Genomic DNA, 23,477 nt, shown 5'->3' with positions numbered 1-23,477 from the left:
TTTTTTCACGTCTCCCTTCTAATGTGTATGGAAGGCCAAGAGGGTCAAATACACGTTAAATACGCGTTGTTTACTCATGAAAAATCAGCTATATTTCACGTTTTAAATACACGTTAAATACACGTGAAATACACGTGAAGTATGCCTTAAAAATCAGTTTGAACAGGTCAGTGTCATTGGCTGCTGAGGACTTGGGTCAAACCACTTCTGTGTGCTTAGAGGGGTGTACCATTCATAGACAGGCAACCACCATTTAACATGCTATAGATCAGCTTATTCAGCCTTATTATTTAGTCTTTTTTCTTTTCTGTTTTGTATAGCCTATAGAAATAATATATTTAAGTTTCAGTTTTATGAAATATTTATTTTTTAATAAATATTAATTAAAATTTTGTGGTGATAGCATAACGTTTATAAAAGTTACAGTATTTTGTAATGAAACAGGACTTTTTGTTTAGCTCTTGACTCACCGAAGTATACTATATATACTGTCCCTTCTTTAATTTTTCAGTAGTGTGATAACTTAAAATATGTTGTCAGTACTATTAAAATAACATTAAATTGAATGGTATTTAGGAGATTATGGTTTTTGCATGACTTATTTCGCATTCAGCTAGACAACCCTGTCGTAGCTGTTATCATAGCCTAGGCTTTTTATTAAAAAAGAAAACAGCAAGGGACCATGGAAAAAGACTGTTGCAGGTGTATTTTTTATGGTATTATTATTTTTTTTTTTTTTGCAGCGGGGCAACTCAAGAATGTTGGGCACACAAGTACTGTGGCTCTTTTGCCCCATGGCCAAGATGGCCAAGCCAACATCAAAGTTAGTTCACTAACTTTTAATTCTAGTTATTATTATTCTTCTGAGACTAAAACTGTTGACTGCTACTCCTCCTAGAGCTTTAACTCTACAAACTCCAAACTCAGCCCAGCTCTTCAGACTGATCTGAAGTTAGTTGCTATATCTTTTTAGACTGATCGGACTTATACTTTTCATAAAACTGAAGATTAAAAATCATAAAAATCCCATAGACTTGCATTGAAAAGCCTCTGCTCATCTGAACATTCCGTGAACTCCAACTGTCAAAAATTCAAATCTAAACACACTGAAGCCCATTAGACTCAATCAGACTAACCTATGTACTATTACTAACCCATTCAAACTCATTCAAACTCATCTATCTATCTATATTCAAACTCTATCTATCTATCTATCTATCTATCTATCTATCTATCTATCTATCTATCTATCTATCTATCTATCTATCTATCAAACTCATCTATCTATATTAAAACTAATCTATCTATCTATCTATAATCAAACTCATCTATCTATAATCAAACTCATCTATCTATCTATCTATCTATCTATCTATCTATCTATCTATCTATCTATCTATCTATCTATCAAACTTATCTATCTATATTAAAACTAATCTATCTATCTATCTATCTATCTATCTATCTATCTATCTATCTATCTATCTATCTATCATCAAACTCATCTATCTATCTATCTATCTATCTATCTATCTATCTATCTATCTATCTATCTATCTATCTATATTCAAACTCATCTATCTATCTATCTATATTCAAACTCATCTATCTATCTATCTATATTCAAACTCATCTATCTATCTATCTATCTATCTATCTATCTATCTATCTATCTATCTATCTATTCAAACTTATCTATCTATCTATCTATCTATCTATCTATCTATCTATCTATCTATCTATCTATCTATCTATCCTAACAACATGCTAGTCATGCTAAAAATCATGCTAGCAACATGCTAGTCGCATGCTAATCATGCTAAAATCATGCTAGCAACATGCTAATCATGCTAAAATCATGCTAGCAACATGCTAATCATGCTAAAATCATGCTAGTCGCATGCTAATCATGCTAAAATCATGCTAAAATAATGCTAGCAACATGCTAATCATGCTAAAATCATGCTAACAACATGCTAGTCGCCTGCTAATCATGCTAAAATCATGCTAGCAACATGCTAATCATGCTAAAATCATGCTAGCAACATGCTAGTCGCATGCTAATCATGCTAAAATCATGCTAGCAACATGCTAATCATGCTAAAATCATGCTAGCAACATGCTAGTCGCATGCTAATCATGCTAAAATCATGCTAGCAACATGCTAATCATGCTAAAATCATGCTAGCAACATGCTAATCATGCTAAAATCATGCTAGCAACATGCTAGTCGCATGCTAATCATGTTAAAATCATGCTAGCAACATGCTAGTCGCATGCTAATCATGCTAAAATCATGCTAGCAACATGCTAATCATGCTAAAATCATGCTAGCAACATGCTAGTCGCAGGCTAATCATGCTAAAATCATAATAGCAACATGCTAATCATGCTAAAATCATGCTAGCAACATGCTAGTCGCATGCTAGTCATGCTAGAGACATGCTAGCAACATGCTAATCATGCTGAAATCATGCTAGCAACATGCTAGTCGCATGGTAATCATGCTAAAATCATGCTAGCAACATGCTAATCATGCTAAAATCATGCTAGCAACATGCTAGTCGCATGCTAATCATGCTAAAATCATGCTAGCAACATGCTAATCATGCTAAAATCATGCTAGCAACATGCTAGTCGCATGCTAATCATGCTAGCAACATGCTACTCATGCTAAAATCATGTTAGCAACATGCTAGTCGCATGCTAATCATGCTAAAATCATGCTAGCAACATGCTAATCATGCTAGCAACATGCTAGTCGCATGCTAATCATGCTAAAAACATGCTAGCAACATGCTAATCATGCTAAAATAATGCTAGCAACATGCTAATCATGCTAAAATCATGTTAGCAACATGCTAGTAGTAATGCTAATCATGCTAAAATCATGCTAGCAACATGCTAGTCATGCTAGAGATATGCTAGCAACATGCTAATCATGCTAAAATCATGCTAGCAACATGCTAGTCGCATGCTAATCATGCTAAAATCATGCTAGCAACATGCTAATCATGCTAAAATCATGCTAGCAACATGCTAATCATGCTAAAATCATGCTAGCAACATGCTAGTCGCATACTAATCATGCTAAAATCATGCTAGCAACATGCTAATCATGCTAAAATCATGCTAGCAACATGCTAATCATGCTAAAATCATGTTAGCAACATGCTAGTAGTAATGCTAATCATGCTAAAATCATGCTAGCAACATGCTAATCATGCTAAGTACATGCTTGTCACATGGTAGTCACTTGCTTGTAATGCTAGCAATATGTTAATCACTGTCATTTTTATACTTCTTAAACTTTTAAATCTTTTTAAACTTTTAAACTTTTCACATTTTCAAACTTTTCAAACTTTTCAAACTTTCTAAACTTTCTAAACTTTCTAAACTTTCTAAACTTTTCAAACTTTCTGGTCAGGCTTTCTCAAGCCAACTTAAAGTTTGTCTTGACGAACTTTTTTATCTAGTTATGTTGGCTTGGCAACAAGCCAACATACTGTTATGCTATTTAAACTTCTTCTTTTTCTTCTTATTATTTTTCTGACAGAAATTCTGAACGCAACTCCTCCTAGGGCTTTAAAGCCACAAGCCCCAAACTCGGCAGACACCTGCGGGATAGAGCGGTGGTGTGTGCTATATCTTTTCAGACTGATCAGACTTAAAGTTTTTTTTTATTAATTTTTAAATGTCAAAATACATTACCCATAGACTTACATTGTCTGAGAAAAATTGCGCCCCTACAGTTGCAATGACATTTAGGGGCGGAGTCGGGTTTCGTTTCACTTTTAAACTGGTTAAAAATACTGCTGCTCAGCCCAGGCTGTCTACACGGAGCCGAGAACTAGCGAATTCATTCTTATTTAAGACCTTTTAAAAACGCGATTACACGCAATCCACACGTTAGAACACACCAAGAGCTAAATTCAGATGTTTCTGAACTGTTTAAAGTAATAACATTATATATTCGCGGCAGCCAACTGCTCGCGAGCTGGCGATGTATTTCTCTGAACACTTGAAGTCCACAGAGAATTTACAGCCTTTCGCATTAAAACACTGCAGCGAAACGGCACTAAACAATTAGAATAATATATTATATGGTTTTAAAGTAGTTTTGGCCACTGTCACGCTGGTCTTAGCTGGTTTCTAACTGAATCATCATGCTGAACGTCACAGATGAGCTCGGGATGTATTCCTCTGAACACTTGAAGTACACATTTACAGCCTTTCACATTAAAACACTGCAGCGAAACGGCACAAAACAATTAGAAGAATATATTACACATATGAAAATGAGTGTTTATATGTGCTTGTGAGATTTCTCTGTCAGGCTTAACGTCGCAGCAATTGCTCAGCGTTGCATAACATGGTAAAGCAGGGAGCTACACTGAGACCAAAAGGGTCGCATGCATCACTGATTATTTTTGTACCTACTTATGTGTTATGCTATGATTTAATATGACCATTTATTAAAACAGAAATGTGTATTTTAAGAATACGTTTTATAACGTGCTCCGAGCATTCGACACATCAAGTTGGCTTCAGCCCCGCGCAGCGGGAAACTGAACTGAGCAGCTGATGGCGCGTGTGCACGAGAGAGAGCCGCGCGTATCGCGGACAGGGACTGCAACACTGAACAGAGCTGTCGTTCAGGACGTTCACTTCCTCCTGGACCTGAACGAACAAATTCAAATCGCAGTTTAAATAAACAGAAAAAAGAGCGAAAAGCAAAAGAGCTCAATTCAGCAGCGCGGTGTTGTTCAGGGAGCAAGAAGAGACGCGTCTCAAAGTCTTCTTGCTTTTGTACCGACAACAAATACATACAAAATATGTCGAAATACCCGTGTTGGAAAGTGTGTTCGAATAAGTATGTGGTTATGTCTTAAGTGAAAGTAAAGATTTGCAAAAAAAAAATCGGATGTGTATCATCATAATGGATGGGTTTGTCTCTTAAAGGGACCGCGCCTAATTTACTAGCTCTGCTGTCAGAGTCTTTAATGTATGAAAATGAAAGTAAATCACTCACTGCTCTTGACTGAATTACCTTGTAGTACAAGAATTTATCCAAAGTCAATCCAAAAATAAGATATAATTGTTTTACTAGTGGGTGCAGGCCACTAGTTCATTTATGTAAGTGAGTATGGCAAAATAGTGATCTGTGAAATATTATACCCACTAATTCTTCATACAGTAGGCTACCAGTGAAATTGATTTAAAAAAATAATAATTAAGGACCTGCCCATGTTTTGCTTAAGTGTTTCTTTCTTTAATTGTTAATGGAACCTTTTCACACCACAGACTGAACCAAATTAAGCATTTCTTGCTTGGTAACTGTTCAACAAAGTATTGATAGTTGTGTAAATATTGTCATACTGACAGTCTGAAGTTTTGGTTGATTCCATTACATACACTGTTAGACTTTTTATCGTATTTTTGCGGTAACTTACTGGCAGCACTATTGCCAGTAAGTTACTGTAAGGTCCCCTTTACAGTAGCTTACCTGTAAATGTGTTTTACGGTAAGATGCCCTTACCGCAATTTCATTTTACAGTAAGATGCCCTTACCGTGATTACATTTTACAGTAAAATGCCCTTACCGTGATTTAATTTTACAGTATGATTCCCTTACTGCAATTTCATTTTACAGTATATAAGTCATTTTATTGTAATTTATTAAAAATATTTTAATATTTATATTTTACATTAATGCTATTGAATTTAACAAATTCCCAAAAAAGTGACTTGAGTCCATGTACATCAACATATTCTTTATTGTGCTTTTTTGTCAAACAAAATATTTTATTTTAAACAAATAATCTAATTAAAACAAAACTAAGTTACAAAACAAAACAAATAAAATAAAAAAAAATCACAATAAAAATACACTTCAGAAACAATTCCAAACTTCCACTCCACAAATCACAGCAGATCACTGGTGTCAGGTGGCATCAATTCCTTTCTGCAAATGGGATGTAGAGAGAGAAACAGGGAGAAAGGGGAAAATAAATAAATAAAGAAAACAAAACAAAACAATTACATCCTTGTAGTAACAAACTCACACAGCAAGTTCTACAGATTGTAGCACCAGCACCAGATATAAGATATAAGATATAAGTCGCATCAGTCCAAAAATACGTCATGACGAGGAAAAAAAAACATATATAAGTCGCACTGGACTATAGGTCGCATTTATTTAGAGCGCCCTCTGGATACGGTAATGTTTTCTCTTGGTTCATCTCTCTCGGTTCATGTCAAATTAATTTTGATAAATAAGTCGCACCTGACTATAAGTCGCAGGACTAGCCAAACTATGAAAAAAAGTGTGACTTATAGTCCGGAAAATACTATATATATACGATCAACATTCTTCAAATTATCTTCTTTTTGTATTACACAAAAGAAAGTCATACAGGTTTGGAATGACATGGGGTGTGAATACATTAATTTTAATTTTGGGTTAACTAATCCATAAGTAACATAAGTTTTTTGTGGTGAATTACTCACCTCTGTACCGTCTCCAGTGTAGTGGATGCTGGCTCCTGATACTCCAGATTGAACACATAAAAGGAGCCGAAAAAGACAGCGAAAGCACTGGCAAAGTTATGAAGTTGGTTAGCTTCATAGAAGACCTTCCCCTCAATTCTGACCATCCAGTAGGTTGCAAACAGCAGACTACTCCCTAAAACAAAGGCATCTTCAGCTAAATTGTTTCTTGTAATAGAATTCTCAACAATTATTTCTCATATCTAGCATGATCACCTGTAGTGTGGTAGGCAATGTCATCTCCTGCTCAACCGACATCTTGGTTGAGGTTGGCTGAAAGAAAAAAAAAAGATTCTCAGATATTGAATGATATATAGATGGAACTTTTATTTTTCAGATAATGTTTATTGCAAATATTTTGTATTTTAATTCCTAAATATAAAACAATATACAGTCAGACGCAGTTAATAATACGAATCTAATGTTGTGATGTGAGATACCAGCGGTCATGTGACAAAAGAACGAAGGACTCAAACCCGAAGACTCGAAATTTTTTTTACTAATCATTTCTGTTTCTGCATAGTGCTATGGGTTTCTGGCTTGAAGAACGAACGACTCGGACCCGAAGACTCGAGAGATGAACGAATCATTTCTCTTTCCGGTATTGACAGCATATCCTCTATGGGACTGAGGAAGAACGAAAGACTCAGACCTGAACCCGAGACTCGAAAAGATTAACTAATCGTTTCTGTTTCACACATGGCACAGGCCAGCAGACAGATCAGAGTCAGACACTGACGAGCAGACAACTAAACAAACTAGAACAAACGTGATAAATATGAAGTTGCAAAGGAAAGAATGCCTCGGATCAGGAGGTGAGGTGAACTAACAGAGTCAGACTGCAATAGCCTGAACTTAAGACCTAACAACTAATCATTAATAAAACATTTTGGTTTCTTATTATTTGGCTTTGGCTGCATTAACCTATAGTTTATTTTGTATTCTTTTTACTAATGTAATCAACATTTTCGTAAGTTCTAGATGTGTTGGGATATTTAACATACCATTTTATTTATATTATTCCGAAATGAACGAAATGACTCGAAAAAGATTGTTTAATTTTGCTGAATGAGACTCAAATATCTGAGTCAGTAAAATGATCCAAACTTCCCACTACTACACAGCGGTGTTTCGTTTATGAATGAATCTGCCTTTTCAAACAAATTTAGTGAGTCAATGACCCATTCAAAAAGTCGCTTGCTTTGTTCCTGAATAAATCTGCCATTTGAACGAACTGACTGAATGAATCATTCAGTGACAAAGACAATGACTTGCTGTCCCCTACTGGCAGTTTTTGTTTAATTTTTAAAGTATTTTTTCAGTTATTTAAACCATTTAATATTTCTATATTCAAAACCTTCCATTTAAAACATTAAACTCATAGCATATTGTTATCATAAATTTAAATGCATTCTTGCCCCTTCAGAGCCTCATTAAAGTCCCAGTGAACAGAAAGTTGCAAACAACTGTTATGAAGTATTTCCATGTGAAACTGAATATTAAATAGAGGGCAGGGTTTTACTTTATTTTTTATTTAATTTTTATTAAGGTTAGATAAAAAAAAAAATGACCTAAGTGCTCCTAAAAGGAAATGTAAGTATAAAGCCCTGCAAGTTATGCATTACAATATGTTAATCACGTAATGCATCTGATAGTCAAAACATATACTTACAAAGCCAAAGATCCTCAGTGCTTGTGGCTCTTAAAAGAGCCTTTGGGCTGTAGTTAGCTCCTGTTGACACAGGGAAAAGAGAAAAAGAAAAAAACATTATTTTTCGTCAATGATTATTGGCTAATGACTATATGAACATGTTAAATCACAGATCTGGGATCACTTACACAATCAGATGACAATCAACACTGAAAAAATGGAGAAGAAAATCAGTTTTTACCAATAATTAGCATAGAATATCTAAAATATTTTGCAATTAATATGTTTCAGTTAATCTATTGGTCTGCATTTACATTTCTTTAAAAGCGTTACTATTTTAACGTCATATTTCTGTCACGTGCAGAGTGAATCGCACTGTGAACCAGACAGTTTGCAGCATTCAATTGGCTGTCGGTCAAAAAAAACCTCTTACATATTGTCTAGACTTTGTTGATGAGAGGATTCGCGAGCCTGCATTATTCGGAACTGAATTAAAATGGCGTTATGAGCAGTGAGTAGATTCTGACTAACTTGAACACCTTTGATAGGTCATTGCGTTCAAGAGACCAGACAACTAACGTTAACGTTATGTCTGTGAATGGCTACATTGATGCTCACCGCAGCAAAACGCGTTGTAAGATTAATTTGCCATTCTCCAGAGAGTGAACACAAATAAGCACTAATATACACTGGAGCGTTTGCCAAATCTATTGCGCCAATACATTATTTCAGTATCAATTGAGTGTGTGCTCTTGCTTGCGGGGGGAGAGAGACTGCGAGAGAGTGCGTTTGAGAATTTGCGCCAACGTTACTTTAAATAGCCTAACGTCACACACATTTAACGGCATTCATTTAAATGACGAGTAAAATATACCATAACTGGTCGTAAAAAAATACGGAAAACCATTGTTTGTGTAAATACTACATTGGGTCCAACTGGAAAAGGCAGTCAGTTAACTGTATGACATAATGGGATATGAAAGCGGCAGTTTTTGAGGAAAACTAAAAGTTCCTTCAGACTGTCCTGTTAATAATAGCCTATTAGATTGTATTATTTACTTTCTTCATAAATTTAGCTATATTTAATTGATATTGGTTATGGTTTATTACGTTGTTAAAGTAACTTATCAAATAAATTTGTTAAGTAAAAGGTACTTACCTCAGAAAATCTCGCAGCTGGCGTCTAGGTAGTGATCCACTCTGAGAGAAGTCAGTTTTGCGCGCACTCGACACGTCACACAAACATCAGTTTACATTCTGCCAGGTCGTTGCGTGGGCTTTGCACGTGAGCAACAATTTAAAATTTGTGAGGTTTAAGCAAAGTTATTATTATTATTATTATTATTATTATTATTATTATTATTATTATTATTGCTATTTAAATATCACCACACCTGTGCTCTTTTACCTGGCATACAAATAAAACAAAAAATGCCTAATTTGCCTCTATGGGAACCAGTTGTCGATTACTATTATTATTAGGGCCCGAGCACCAATGGTGAGAGGACCCTATTGTTTCTGCTCCATTTATTATTATTATTATTATTTTATTATTATTATTATTATTATTATTATTATTATTATTATTATTATTATTATTGTTGTTGTTGTTGTTTTTTATTGGAGAAAATGCTACTATTAAAATTAACATCCAGTGTGTGAAATGAGAATGATTTTATGATTTTCATCTGCAGAACAAGACAGAAAAAACTATAAAACATTATCATATGACATTTTAATAGGCCTAAAATACAAGTTGTGGACACAATGACAAAGGCAGTGATTACAATTTAATTGTATGTATAGAAATCTGTCTTCTTCATTTACAGTAGCACTACTGCTTTTGCGTAAACAGTAAAGTACTGTAAATTACCATATACAGTAAGTTACTGTAAAATTCATACAAAATTCCCACAATGCAGTGCATATTACAGTAGTTTACCGTGAATAAGATAAATGGTATTTTACTGGGCTTTTTTGCGGTAAGTTACTGTAAAACTGCGGCAAAGTCTAACAGTGTATCTTTTTATCAAAGTTATCCGAAATTATCAAGATGAATTTGTTCTGAGTTATTGTCATATATTATTACCAGTTTCTAAACTACAGCAAATAAACTGTGATTATGTGAGAAATGTTGAAGGTGTCTGAATACATTTTGGTTTGATTGTGTATTTTATCTTACAGTGAAGACTATGCAGTGCTATTTTACATTAACAAAAACAAACTTAAAAAAATGTAAACATTATGTAAATAGCACAAATAAATAAATAGAATGAACATACAGTACAAATTAAACAATTTTAAACAGTGTGTAACTGCATCATCTATACAAACCATTGTGCTTGGACCCCTTATGATCTCCTTGATTTAAAATGCATTGTTTCAGTAATCTTGTGTGTCGTTGCCCACAACGCGACGGTGGCAGGACTGTGAAATACATACACGAGAAAAATAGGCATGACTTATTTCACATCCAGCTAGACAACCCTGTCATAGCTGTTATCATAGCCCAGGCTTTTTATTAAAAAGAGAAAACAGCAAGGGAGCATGGAAAAAGACTGTTGCAGGTGTATTTTTTTATGGCATTATTATGTGTATTAATTTTGCAGCGGGGCAACTCAATGTTGGGCACACAAGTACTTTGGCTCTTTTGCTCCATGGCCAAGATGGCCAAGCCAACATCAAAGTTAGTTAACTAACTTTTAATTCTAGTTATTATTATTCTTCTGAGACTAAATTTTCTGACTCTAACTCCTCCTAGACCGTTAACTCTACAGACTCCAAACTCAGCCCAGCTCTTCAGACTGATGTCGCCGGGTGTGCTATATCTTTTCTAACTGATCGGACTTATACTTTTCATAAAACTGAAGATTAAAAATCATAAAAATCCCATAGACTTGCATTGAAAAGCCTCTGCTCATCTGAACATTCCGTGAACTCCAACTGTCAAAAATTCAAATCTAAACACACTGAAGCCCATTAGACTCAATCAGACTAACCTATGTACTATTACTAACCCATTCAAACTCATTCAAACTCATCTATCTATCTATATTCAAACTCTATCTATCTATCTATCTATCTATCTATCTATCTATCTATCTATCTATCTATCTATCTATCAAACTCATCTATCTATATAAAAACTAATCTATCTATCTATCTATAATCAAACTCATCTATCTATAATCAAACTCATCTATCTATCTATCTATCTATATTCAAACTCATCTATCTATCTATATTAAAACTAATCTATCTATCTATCTATCTATCTATCTATCTATCTATCATCTATCTATCTATCAAACTTATCTATCTATATTAAAACGAATCTATCTATCTATCTATCTATCATCAAACTCATCTATCTATCTATCTATCTATCTATCTATCTATCTATCTATCTATCTATCTATCAAACTCATCTATCTATCTATCTATCTATCTATCTATCTATCTATCTATCTATCTATCTAGCTAAAATCATGCTAGCAACATGCTAATCATGCTAAAATCATGCTAGCAACATGCTAATCATGCTAAAATCATGCTAGTCGCATGCTAATCATGCTAAAATCATGCTAAAATCATGCTAGCAACATGCTAATAATGCTAAAATCATGCTAACAACATGCTAGTCGCCTGCTAATCATGCTAAAATCATGCTAGCAACATGCTAGTCGCATGCTAATCATGCTAAAATCATGCTAGCAACATGCTAATCATGCTAAAATCATGCTAGCAACATGCTAATCATGCTAAAATCATGCTAGCAATATGCTAGTCGCATGCTAATCATGCTAAAATCATGCTAGCAACGTGCTAGTCATGCTAAAAATCATGCTAGCAACATGCTAGTCGCATGCTAATCATGCTAAAATCATGCTAGCAACATGCTAATCATGCTAAAATCATGCTAGCAACATGCTAATCATGCTAAAATCATGCTAGCAACATGCTAGTCGCATGCTAATCATGCTAAAATCATGCTAGCAACATGCTAGTCGCATGCTAATCATGCTAAAATCATGCTAGCAACATGCTAATCATGCTAAAATCATGCTAGCAACATGCTAGTCATGCTAAAAATCATGCTAGCAACATGCTAGTCGCATGCTAATCATGCTAAAATCATGCTAGCAACATGCTAATCATGCTAAAATCATGCTAGCAACATGCTAATCATGCTAAAATCATGCTAGCAACATGCTAGTCGCATGCTAATCATGCTAAAATCATGCTAGCAACATGCTAATCATGCTAAAATCATGCTGGCAAAATGCTAGTCGCCTGCTAATCATGCTAAAATCATGCTAGCAACATGCTAATCATGCTAAAATCATGCTAGCAACATGCTAGTCGCATGCTAATCATGCTAAAATCATGCTAGCAACATGCTAATCATGCTAAAATCATGCTAGCAACATGCTAGTCGCATGCTAATCATGCTAAAATCATGCTAGCAACATGCTAATCATGCTAGAATTATGCTAGTCGCATGCTAATCATGCTAAAATCATGTTAGCAACATGCTAGTCGCATGCTAATCATGCTAAAATCATGCTAGCAACATGCTATATTAAACCTAATCTATCTATCTAAATCTATCTTTCTATCTATCTATATTAAAACTAATCTTTCTATCTATCTTATGGTTGTATCTATCTATCTTCTGACTGTATCTATCTATCCATCTATCTATCTATCTATATTAAAACTAATCTATCTATCTATCTATATTAAAACTAATCTATCTCTCTATCCATCTATATTAAAACTAATCTATCTATCTATCTATCTATCTATCTATCTATCTATCTATCTATCTATCTTCAAACACTATCTTCAAACTCTATCTATCTACCTATCTATCTTCAAACTTTATCTATCTATCTATCTATATTCAAACTCTATCTATCTATCTATCTTCAAACTCTATCTATCTATCTATCTCAGACTGAAAACCGTCAAACTTAAAACTTTTTAAACTTCTTAAACTTTTCAAACTTTTCAAACTTTTCAGACTTTCTGGTCAGGCTTTCTCAAGCCAACTTAAAGTTTGTCTTGACGAACTTTTTTATCTAGTTGTATTCATCTAATCCCATGTTATGCTACGGAACTGAAGAGGGGAAAAGTTTAAACAAAAACTGTGAAATCTTGGACTGATGATGCTATTGAGAGTTTACAAGGATGTTTTGACTGTCTGTTAATAAAGAAAATATTAAACTGTTCTTAAACGAGGGGCTTGAAGTTAAAAATGTACAGAAATTAATTAGGCAAGAAATTAGGAGGGAAAAAATAAGATATAAGGAAAAAGTCTAAATTAAATTAAGAACAAATTGTATGGGCTCAGTATGGGATAGTCTTAAACTAATGACGGGCCTAAATAGTGGATGTAGAAAACAAGTGAAAGTACCCGGTTATGAGTTAGATAGTGTCCTTGTAGAGGATTTTAATACATTTTATGCTCGATTTGAAGAGCTGAATGGTGACATAGAACATGAGTTTCATAACTCCTCTCAAGAGGGAAGTTCACTTGTTTCCTTCAGTGTAGAAAATGCAGTCAATCTTTTTAAACAATATAAAAATAAAGTGAATCCTGGTCTAGATGGAATAAGTGGTAGGATCCTGAAACAATGTGCGGAAGAATTAGGTCCTATTTTTACTTATATTTTTAATTGGTCTTTTGAGGTTCAGTATGTACCAAAACTTCGGAAAGAGTCAATTATTATTCCGGTTGCAAAGAATAATTGTCCTAAAGGCTTGACAGATTATAGACCTGTTTCCTTGACCTCGCTTATAATGAAGGTATTCGAGAAATTAGTAAAAGAGGTACTATTGGAACGAACGTCATAATTTCTCGACCCGATGCAATTTGCCTATAGGGCGGGAAGAGGTGTGCAGGATGCAACACTGACCTTATTGGACCTGTTGTACAAACATCTGGATAGTAGTAACCATGCAACACTGATCATTTCAGATGAGATTGAAAAAAAATTACCGCTAGGTTTTCTCAGAGGAGGGCTATGATAGAAATGTGCATGTCCATCTTGATCATAATCAGAATTATCAGCTAATAAGAGTGAATATCCATACTCTGGTGGACTGAAGGGAGCATCTGAGTGGTTTCCACAGTTGTACCTTGACAGGTTGTAGAAAATTCTGATGGAATCATGTCTTCATGTTCTAATATCAAAGATACGCGAAGTGCAACTTGTATGAAGTTGTATGAAGCCTTTGCAATATTTCGCATATATATTTTTTGTATATATTTGATAGTTTTCACATGATTTGATATAATTGTATTGATTAGTTTGTTAAATTCACATACTGTATCTGTTTGATTATTGTCTTACATTTACTATAGTATATCTTCAGTTTAAACCATAACCGCATGCTGTCCCCTCAAGTGGACATCTGAAGATCTCTGAGATGAAACGAAAAAAAAGAAGAAAAAAAAGCAATTCTTGTTTTTCATGCCCTAAGAGCAATAAAAACACATAGGAAAAAGATCCTGACTGGGGTTATCATAATTCATGCATGAAAAGGTTAAAACAGAATAATTAATTAGCCTTGAAGGTCTTTCTTTCTTTCTTTCTTTCTTTTTTCTTCTAACGAAGAGAATGAACGTGATCAGCAATGCGCGTAGTTGATGTGTCAAAGTGAAACATTCTGTGGTCACATTTATTTTCAAAGAAATGTAATGTGAGCTGATGGATGGAAACCCGCTGTGTTTTACTGGATGCGAGTTTATGCGTGTGGGTCAGTAGTAGGCTAGGTGGGTAAGATTTGACTTCCTTTTTACAAAAAAAAAAAAAAAAAAAAACACTTTACTGATGTATGAGAAACAGTCCATTGAGAGTTACAGGAACCAATTATTCTTACTCATCACTCATAGACACTATAGCACATCTACACAGGCTGACCATTATAAATTAAGTTAAAAAAAATCACATGATAACAAACTGCAATAATCATTTAACATCTGCCTGTAGAGATTGTTTTCTGCCTCTATATAGTGAATCTGAATAAATGGCACATATTAGATGTAATTTAAGTGAAACCCTAGGGTTGTGGTCAGTGAAGGGTGGTCGAATCCTGCTGGGGGAGGATCCACACGCTCTTATATCTCACTTCTGTCAAGTCTGAGCTGTCTTCATACACTGTAAACCCCGACAAGTTAACTTAACTCAAACCGTTTGAGTAAACAGATTGCCTTGATTTAAACCATGTAAGTTTTAAAACTTTGCATTTAAGTAATTAATTGATTAACTAAGTGCTGATTGAGAATTAAAGATGAACAGCTGCTGTTAACAAACAGAATTACTGAAGAAAAGAGAAACACAATAACTACTACAACTGACTTCAGACACAGACTTAGATGAAATCAACTGAAATAAAATACATGAAATCTCTCAAGATCTGATTAAACAACCCCACAAACAGCATCACCAGCTCCACTTATTAATAACCAGACTGACTTTATTTCTGTCAGACGTCTACAGAAGATCTTATTGAGAATGAACTAAGGTTTAGATGTTGATTTATTGTTTCATTTGAAGTAACCATGTTAGAGATCAGTGTCTGCTTTAGTTGGGCTCTTGACCCTTGATTTCTGTCTTAGTCTTTTCTCTGGCTGTTATAACTGTGTGTTTCTGAAACACATTTGTTGTAACTCAAAAGCCCAGAAGAAAAGCCATCAGGTGTTAACCTGTACCTAGGTGTAGGTTGTTATACTTTATATTGGTGATAATCATCAATTATTGATTCATAAGAAGTCTAATCTCTGATGAAATAAGTGTTATGTAATTTGATTGATTACAATAAAAGTGATCCTAAGAGCCAGTGGTTCTGTGATAATCCGTTAATACAAAGACTTTCCAAAAGTGTGGACTTCTATGGTGTCAATTAGTCACACACAGACATCAATAATCAGAATATGAACCTCAACAATGGTGACCATAAAAAAAAAAATGCTGCAGAGCATGCTGGGAGCCATGGATGAGTTTTGTTCTACAATAGTACCCAGCATGCATTGCAGCATGTTTTTTTGTCACCATTGTAGAGGTTCATATTCTGATTATTGATGTCTGTGTTTGACCAGTTACTGGCATGGAAGACAAAAGTCTGTGTACAAAATGTTTATGAAGTCATTTTAATATTAATTGAATATTACAGAATCATTGGCTCTTAGTGTCATTTTTACTAGGTCCACTTCTACTAATTACATATTTGTTTCATCAGAGATTGGACTCCACATGGATCAATAACTGTGAATAATAATGAATAATTACCATCACCTTTATAAAGTATAACAACCTACACCTAGGTGCAGGTTAACACCTGATGGCATTTCTTCTGGGCTTTCAAGTTACAACAAATGTGTTTCAGAAACACACGGTTATAACAGCCAGGGAAAAGACTAAGACAGAAATCAAGGGTCAAGAGCCCAACTAAAGCAAACACTGATCTCTAACATGGTTACTTCAAATGAAACAATAAATCAACATCTAAACCTTAGTTCATTCTCAATAAGATCTTCTGTAGACGTCTGACAGAAATAAAGTCAGTCTGGTTATTAATAAGTGGAGCTGGTGATGCTGTTTGTGGGGTTGTTTAATCAGATCTTGAGAGATTTCATGTATTTTATTTCAGTTGATTTCATCTAAGTCTGTGTCTGAAGTCAGTTGTAGTAGTTCTTGTGTTTCTCTTTTCTTCAGTGATTCTGTTTGTTAACAGCAGCTGTTCATCACTAATTCACAATCAGCACTTGGTTAATCACTTAATCACTTAATTGCAATGTACATCTTTCAGTGAACTCAACTGAATTAAGTAAAGAGTACTCATAACTGTTCGTTTTTTCAACTTAAACGGTTTAAGGCAATCGGTTTCCTCAAACGGTTTGAGTTAACATAACTTGTCAGGTTTGAGTGAAGCTGTGTCTGAAGTCAGCTGTTGTTCCTTTCTCTCTTTTCTTCAGTGATTCTGTTTGTTAACAGCAGGTGTTCATCACTAAAGCTCAATTAATCACTTAATCACTTAATTGCAATGTATATCTTCTTTCAGTGAACTCAACTGAATTAAGTTCAGAGTACTCATAACTGTTAGTTTTTTCAACTTAAATGGTTTAAGGCAATCGGTTTCCTCAAACGGTTTGAGTTAACATAACTTAAGGATATCTGTTTACTCAAACCGTTTGAGTAAAGTTTACTTGTCGGGTATTACAGTCAAGGCAATCGGTTTACTCAAACGATTTGAGTTGAGTTAACTTGTCGGGTTTTACAGTGTAGAGTTTCATGATAATATTAAGAGTGCTCAGAGAAAATGGTTCATGTTGTCATTTTGTTCTGCGTGTGTTTGGGGCAATTGGATGGTAAGTTACAAATGTATGTTTTGCTTTGATTTTTATTTAGGGTAGTAAGATTGATTTGCATTCATTATATCGGAGTAAAATACATTCTGAAATTGTACAGGAAAACTATTGTACAAACTATTGGATCGCAGGAGATCAAATTAAGGACAGATTCAGTCAGTCTGTTCACATGAGCTCACCAAAGCCATATATATATGATTTATCTCCCAAACCCTGTCTATCTATTTCTCCTTTCATTTATTATTTTTTCTATTTGTTTTTCATTTCACTTTTGAATACAAAGCAGTTGATATGATAAAATTGTTTACCTTTTCATCTTTGATCAAACTCTTCAGGTACATTTGGTGTTAATACAGTGAAGTCAGTGTCAGTGCTGGAGGGAGATTCAGTCACTCTAGACTCTGGTTTTACTGAAATGATGGATGATGATGTGATTCTGTGGAGGTTTGGATCTGAAAACACTTCAGTAGCTGAAATCAATGTAATGGCCGACAGCATCTCTGTATATGATAATGTTCTTGATGAGAGATTCAGAGACAGACTGAAGCTGGATCATCAAACTGGATCTCTGACCATCACAAACACCAGAACTGAACACACTGGACTCTATACACTACAGATTATCAGAAATGTTAGCAAAAGTTTTAATCTGACTGTCTATGGTGAGATAAATATTTGTCTTTTATTTGCAATAGTTTTAAAAGTAAATGCATCCTAAATATTTGGTTTTCACTGAATGACATCACAAACTCTCACTTAACATGTTTGTTTCTAATCTTTCTCAGCTCGTCTTCCTGTTCCCGTCATCAGTAACTCTTCAAACTGTTCATCATCATCATCTTCATCATCATCTTCATCACAGCAGAATTGTTCACTGGTGTGTTCAGTGGTGAATGTGGGTCATGTGACTCTCTCCTGGTACAAAGGAAACAGTTTATTGTCCAGCATCAGTGTGTCTGATCTCAGCATCAGTCTCTCTCTACCTCTGGAGGTGGAATATCAGGAGAAAAACAGCTACAGCTGTGTGATCAACAATCACATCACAAACCAGACCACACATCTGGACATCAGCAAACTCTGTCAGCCATGTTCAGGTACAGCAGCTCTTATGTCTATAATAGATTTGATTAAAATGGGTTTAGTTGATTTAAATGACTAGCTGGTTACAATGATAAAAGGCAAGGCGAATTTGTTGATATAGCACAGTTCATACACAGTGATAATCCAAAGTGTTTTACATAAATTGAAATATTTAGAAAAAGCAACAAAAGCAAAGAATAACATTTTGAAATGATTAAAAATGGATTTAAAATGAATTAAAGCATTTCATAATAATAATAACAAAAAAAAAAAAAAAAAAAAAAAAAACACAGCGCAATCATTCGGACGTACTCAGTAAATGCACACCTAAAAAGATGTGTTTTGAGTCTAGATTTAAATGTACCCATTGTTTCAGCACATTATAAATAACATTTTTGACAGTTGTTGAGCTATGTTTTTTCTTTTTCTTTTTACTCTACGTAAACATCTCTGTCAATTGGATGAATTGTATGTACTGTACATATTTATATGCATTCTACAGGTGTTTAAGCCTGAAATGAAGGAAATGAAGTCCAATTAGATTTTTACTGTAAGCCGCATTATGTCAGTGTTGTGGACTTCAGTTTCCTTGTTTTAACCCAGTCTTAGTTCCTGTTTTCTTTAATTAGTCATGTTTCTGTTCCTGTCTTCAGTTCTATTAGTTCCAAGTGTTCCCCGTTTAATTAATTTTTTTCCAGCTTTATCCCACCTGTGTCTGTCTTTAAATTGTTTCCTCTGTTGTTAGTTCAATGTCCGCTTTCATATGTCCCGTATCTGTTTGTTTCTCCTTGTGAATTTAACTAAAATATTTTACTTCAGTACTCTCCTGGTTCCTTCTCCAAGCGAAGTGACTCAGTAGAGATTGGAATAAACTAAAAGCTTTTTCAATTAAATAAAGCAGAAAAATATTACTGTGTTCACTTCTCAATAGATCACCATAATGAGTGTCTATCTGTGTAGTTTTAGACTCAACATCTGTTAAAGTACTGATCTCTTCTTCTGCTGCTGCTGGATCTCTGCTGATTGTTGCTGCAGTCGTGATAGTTTGTATTTGCAGGAAATGTAGAAAAACAGACAAAGAAGGTAAGTGTTAAATCACACACTATGCAGCACTATTCAGCTGTCTCACTGATGCTCCTTTTAAAACACAGAAATGCAATGTTTTAATCCATTATTTTTATCATTGAAACAGCTGAGACTCATGAAGACGAGATCACTTACATTGAGCCTACATTCTACAAAAGAGATGCACAGAAACCGGTAATACACTAATTAATGTTGTGTATCTGTGTCACTCCAACAGTGTGTCCATCTGTGTGATAGAGCCAAAAGCACGAAGCGGCTCAATATTAGAGAGTCGAGTATAAAGTCGTAGGATCAATATTCAGTGCACAGAAACCTTTTACCATGTAACTAAAGGATAACAGATCAAAAGGTCCCTTAGTTCATGCTTCCAGTGCTCAAAATGAGCCTCTGATGAAGTATTTCCTGTCAGCTGATGTCATCACAGTTAAAATCTTCATTTTCAGATACTGAACATTCTTTTGTGATTCTTCAAATGCTTCTGAAAAACAGCATGATGTCAAAGACACATAAGACTGAATTAATTATTTATTTTTTACAGGATGTTAAAGAGGATGATGATGTGGAATATGCACCTATCGTCAAGAGAAGATGATCAGACACGTATCAGACCCGCTTTGTGACTTTCACAGGAAGCTCCTGTGACTACCTCAGAGTCTGTCGTTTCATCTCAGCCCTTGAAAACATGTAGATTGAGTTTTAGGATTGTAAGTGTAAATTCAGGGCTGGATTAATGAAATTCTCTCTTAAAGAAAACAAAATCATTTTAATCTTGTGAAACACAAACATTTTCTTGTTTGACTCTATAGCCTCCTAAAGAATTATAATTATTATTATTTTATTATTATTATTTTTAACAAATTCCCAAAACGAGAAACATGTTTGCATCTGATTTACATCTGTGTAGATTTGCAGGAAACAGTTGTTCTTGAACATTGCTGAATGTTTGCGGTTGACTTAAACACAGACACTGCTAAGGCGTCATTGGCGTGTGGTTAAATGCCTTTTTCCATTTCCATTTCATATGAAACGCAGTCTAACTTTAGCATTAACCAACCACTTTACCATGAAATACTGAAAAGATACACGATTCTCTCAGATAAAATAGTATGTGTTAAAATTAGTGCTGTCAAAATTAGCGCGTTAACGCATTAGATTAATTTGAAATATTTAACACGTTAAAATAAAATAACGCAATTAACGCGGTTGCAGTTTTTTTTATTTCCAGTTGTGGCCTATGTGTGTTCAACGTGCAAAGAAATATGGATAAGACCAAGGAAGGACTTTTAGACGGAAAGTTTCAGTATAAAACTCTGCCGGATTACTCTTCAGTCTGCCACAAGAAACATTATGACTGTATGACTGTAACAGTGCGTAAATCAGACCTTTCTGTAACGCTAACGTTAATAAGCTTAAACGAAAATAACGAAATAATTGTGTAGCGGAGTATTTTTTGTACACAGTGCCGCGAACTGTCAATCACTCCTGTGCGCGTGCGTCACTGTCCTCCTCAGCTGCAACTTGCGCTCTCTCTCTTCATCAAGCTTTAAAACAAAAAGGGGACAAAAAGATCATATTGTCTTTGTGCATAGGCTATAGATTAATTAGATAAATTAATATCTAAATGTGTGCCTTGCCGTCTATGGTATTTTTTTAGAACTTAGAAAAAAGATGCTGCAGCCAATGAACCGCCAGCGGGGGCTGCAGGACGACTCAACCTCCGCAGACAGTTTTTAATGTTTATCAGACAATAAATACTCAAGATTTTGCTTTAGTATAACTCACAACGAGTTTCACACACCTTCCCCGGCCACGTTGAGTTGTTGACACTTAACAGCGGGAAAAGCGACACATGCGCTATTCACTTGTATAACTTAAGGGTGAATGGGTAATGTAGTTTCTGCTCTGGGTGGGATGAATTAGGAAGCTTGCATTGTGAAGGGCGCTCTGAAAATCGGTAGTGCAGGTAAAAGATTAAAACCTCTATTAAAACAGATGTCCAAATGAGCGTACTGGTACACTAAAAGCACGTTCTGGGCGCACGGAGAGGTGGCGGTACGCTCAAGAGCTATATTTGGAAGTGGCGGTACTGAGTACCGGTGCGTACCGGCCCACTTAAAGCACTGGCAATGACTATACTTTGGAATTTTTTTGCAGTCCACTTAGAATTCAACATGGAAATCATTTTTTGTTTTTTATTGGCATTGATTGTTTTGAAATTCAAATGGTACTTACATGCCTGTGTTTTTATTTCTGTAATAAATATGGCTTTCAAGCCAACAGTTAATTTGGAGGATATTGATGGTTTATTGCAGGTATGTTGTTTACATGAGAAAATCTGTGTTACAAGTTAAACAAAAATTCCAATAAACAATCATATTTTGAATTTAAATAGTTTCTTTGTCTTGAGTTTACATTAATTATTTACATTTTACATTTACATATCCAAAAAGTTTCAGTCTTTTAATTGCGATTAATCGCGATTAATCGCGATTAATTTTAAAAAATTGTGCGATTAATTAGTTTTTTTTTTTTAATCGATTGACAGCACTAGTTAAAATATCAGTCAATTTGAGTGAAGTCTGATTTGTTACTATAGCACTTTTTTTCAATAGCAATTGTTTCAAAGCAGTTTTACAGAAAACTATGATGTTAAAGTTAAATAATATTTTGCAGATTTGAGCCAGGAGATAATCTAAATGTTTAAATTGATGAAGCAGAGTTTTGATATATACTGACCTGCACAAGTAAACTGTATGTATGTTGTATTCTCCAATATAAAGAGCTTCTAGTCAAATCAGGCAGTTATTTCTGAAAACTACTGATGTTCTTCATATCAAGCCCAAAACAGTTCATAACCTGTTTTTACCATCATTAGAAATAAATGCAATGCATTGTTCACTGCTGTGATTGTTATATCATGCAGATGTCTGATGGTTGTTATTGACTTATTTTCATTTTGGGGATAATTAACTAGCTAACTAACAACACCGCTAACAAAAAAATATGTATATTTTTCAGTTGTATAACAGTGCTTCCAAAAGCAAAATGCAACAGCAACACATTTGGCAAAAACAGACACTTTTTTTTAAAAAACTTTGAAGGCCGTTTTGTCTGAGCGCCATCTAGTGTCAAAATAAGAATCTTGCAGATAACCTTTAATACAGTTTTGGTTCATCCAGAGACTAAAGTTATCTTATTGAAAATCACAATGATGTCATTCATTCATTCAGTCCACGGGCCTGTACCATGAACAAATTCAGTTACAGGGTTAGTTTTGAGTTGACAAAACCAAACCTCTCCAATCCGGCTTTGTTGGTACCATGATGCTGTTCATCAACTTTCTTTGTCAATTCAGGCTTAGATCAAAGAATGTGTAATATGGCGAGAAGTTTCACTCTCACTACACTTCCGGCTTCTGAACTGGTTGCAGTTCCACTCTGATTCCATATGAGGGCGCTCACAGGACAAGTGCAGAATGAATGGTGGTCAATGGCGGTATACCCTCAAAATCCACTTTTCTGAGGATATAATTTTTTTGTCTAGTAATTTGAATGTTGTATTTAAAAGGAGATGCAAAGAAATTACACATTGCTGGGTGTTAGATTTTTTAGAGACACTTATTTGCTTTAAAAAGGCTTTTAAAATGTCAATGACGTCATACACATCGTAAGACCAGAGATACTGCTTTATGGCAATCCTTCAGTCAGTTTGGTGCTTTCAGAGAATGTCTATGGT

General features: G+C 34.7%; 1 protein-coding gene and 2 long non-coding RNA genes across 3 annotated transcripts; 2 read left to right on the top strand and 1 right to left on the bottom strand.

Moving 5' to 3' along the window:
* Positions 1 to 5,666: 5,666 nt before the first annotated feature.
* LOC127987158 (uncharacterized) lies at positions 5,667 to 9,405 on the bottom strand. Its single transcript, XR_008161071.1, has 5 exons — positions 9,360 to 9,405; positions 8,389 to 8,409; positions 8,222 to 8,281; positions 6,511 to 6,822; positions 5,667 to 5,965 (listed from the first exon to the last, which is right to left on the bottom strand). It is a non-coding gene; the product is annotated as an uncharacterized LOC127987158 (long non-coding RNA).
* An 8,122-nt stretch (positions 9,406 to 17,527) lies between these two features.
* Positions 17,528 to 19,166, top strand: LOC127988003 (uncharacterized). The gene is made up of 4 exons (XM_052590491.1): positions 17,528 to 17,576; positions 17,912 to 18,238; positions 18,362 to 18,670; positions 19,159 to 19,166. The coding sequence occupies exons 1-4, from the start codon at positions 17,528 to 17,530 to the stop codon at positions 19,164 to 19,166; spliced, it is 693 nt and encodes a 230-aa protein (XP_052446451.1).
* A 124-nt stretch (positions 19,167 to 19,290) lies between these two features.
* On the top strand, positions 19,291 to 20,854 carry LOC127987162 (uncharacterized). Its single transcript, XR_008161075.1, has 3 exons — positions 19,291 to 19,739; positions 19,849 to 19,916; positions 20,281 to 20,854. It is a non-coding gene; the product is annotated as an uncharacterized LOC127987162 (long non-coding RNA).
* The last annotated feature ends 2,623 nt before the right edge of the window (positions 20,855 to 23,477 follow it).

Source organism: Carassius gibelio, chromosome B22, assembly GCF_023724105.1.
Source record: "Carassius gibelio isolate Cgi1373 ecotype wild population from Czech Republic chromosome B22, carGib1.2-hapl.c, whole genome shotgun sequence".
Classification (NCBI taxonomy): Eukaryota; Metazoa; Chordata; class Actinopteri; order Cypriniformes; family Cyprinidae; genus Carassius; species Carassius gibelio.
The sequence above is the reverse complement of the archived record's forward strand: the minus strand, read 5'-3'. Positions and strand labels throughout refer to the sequence as shown.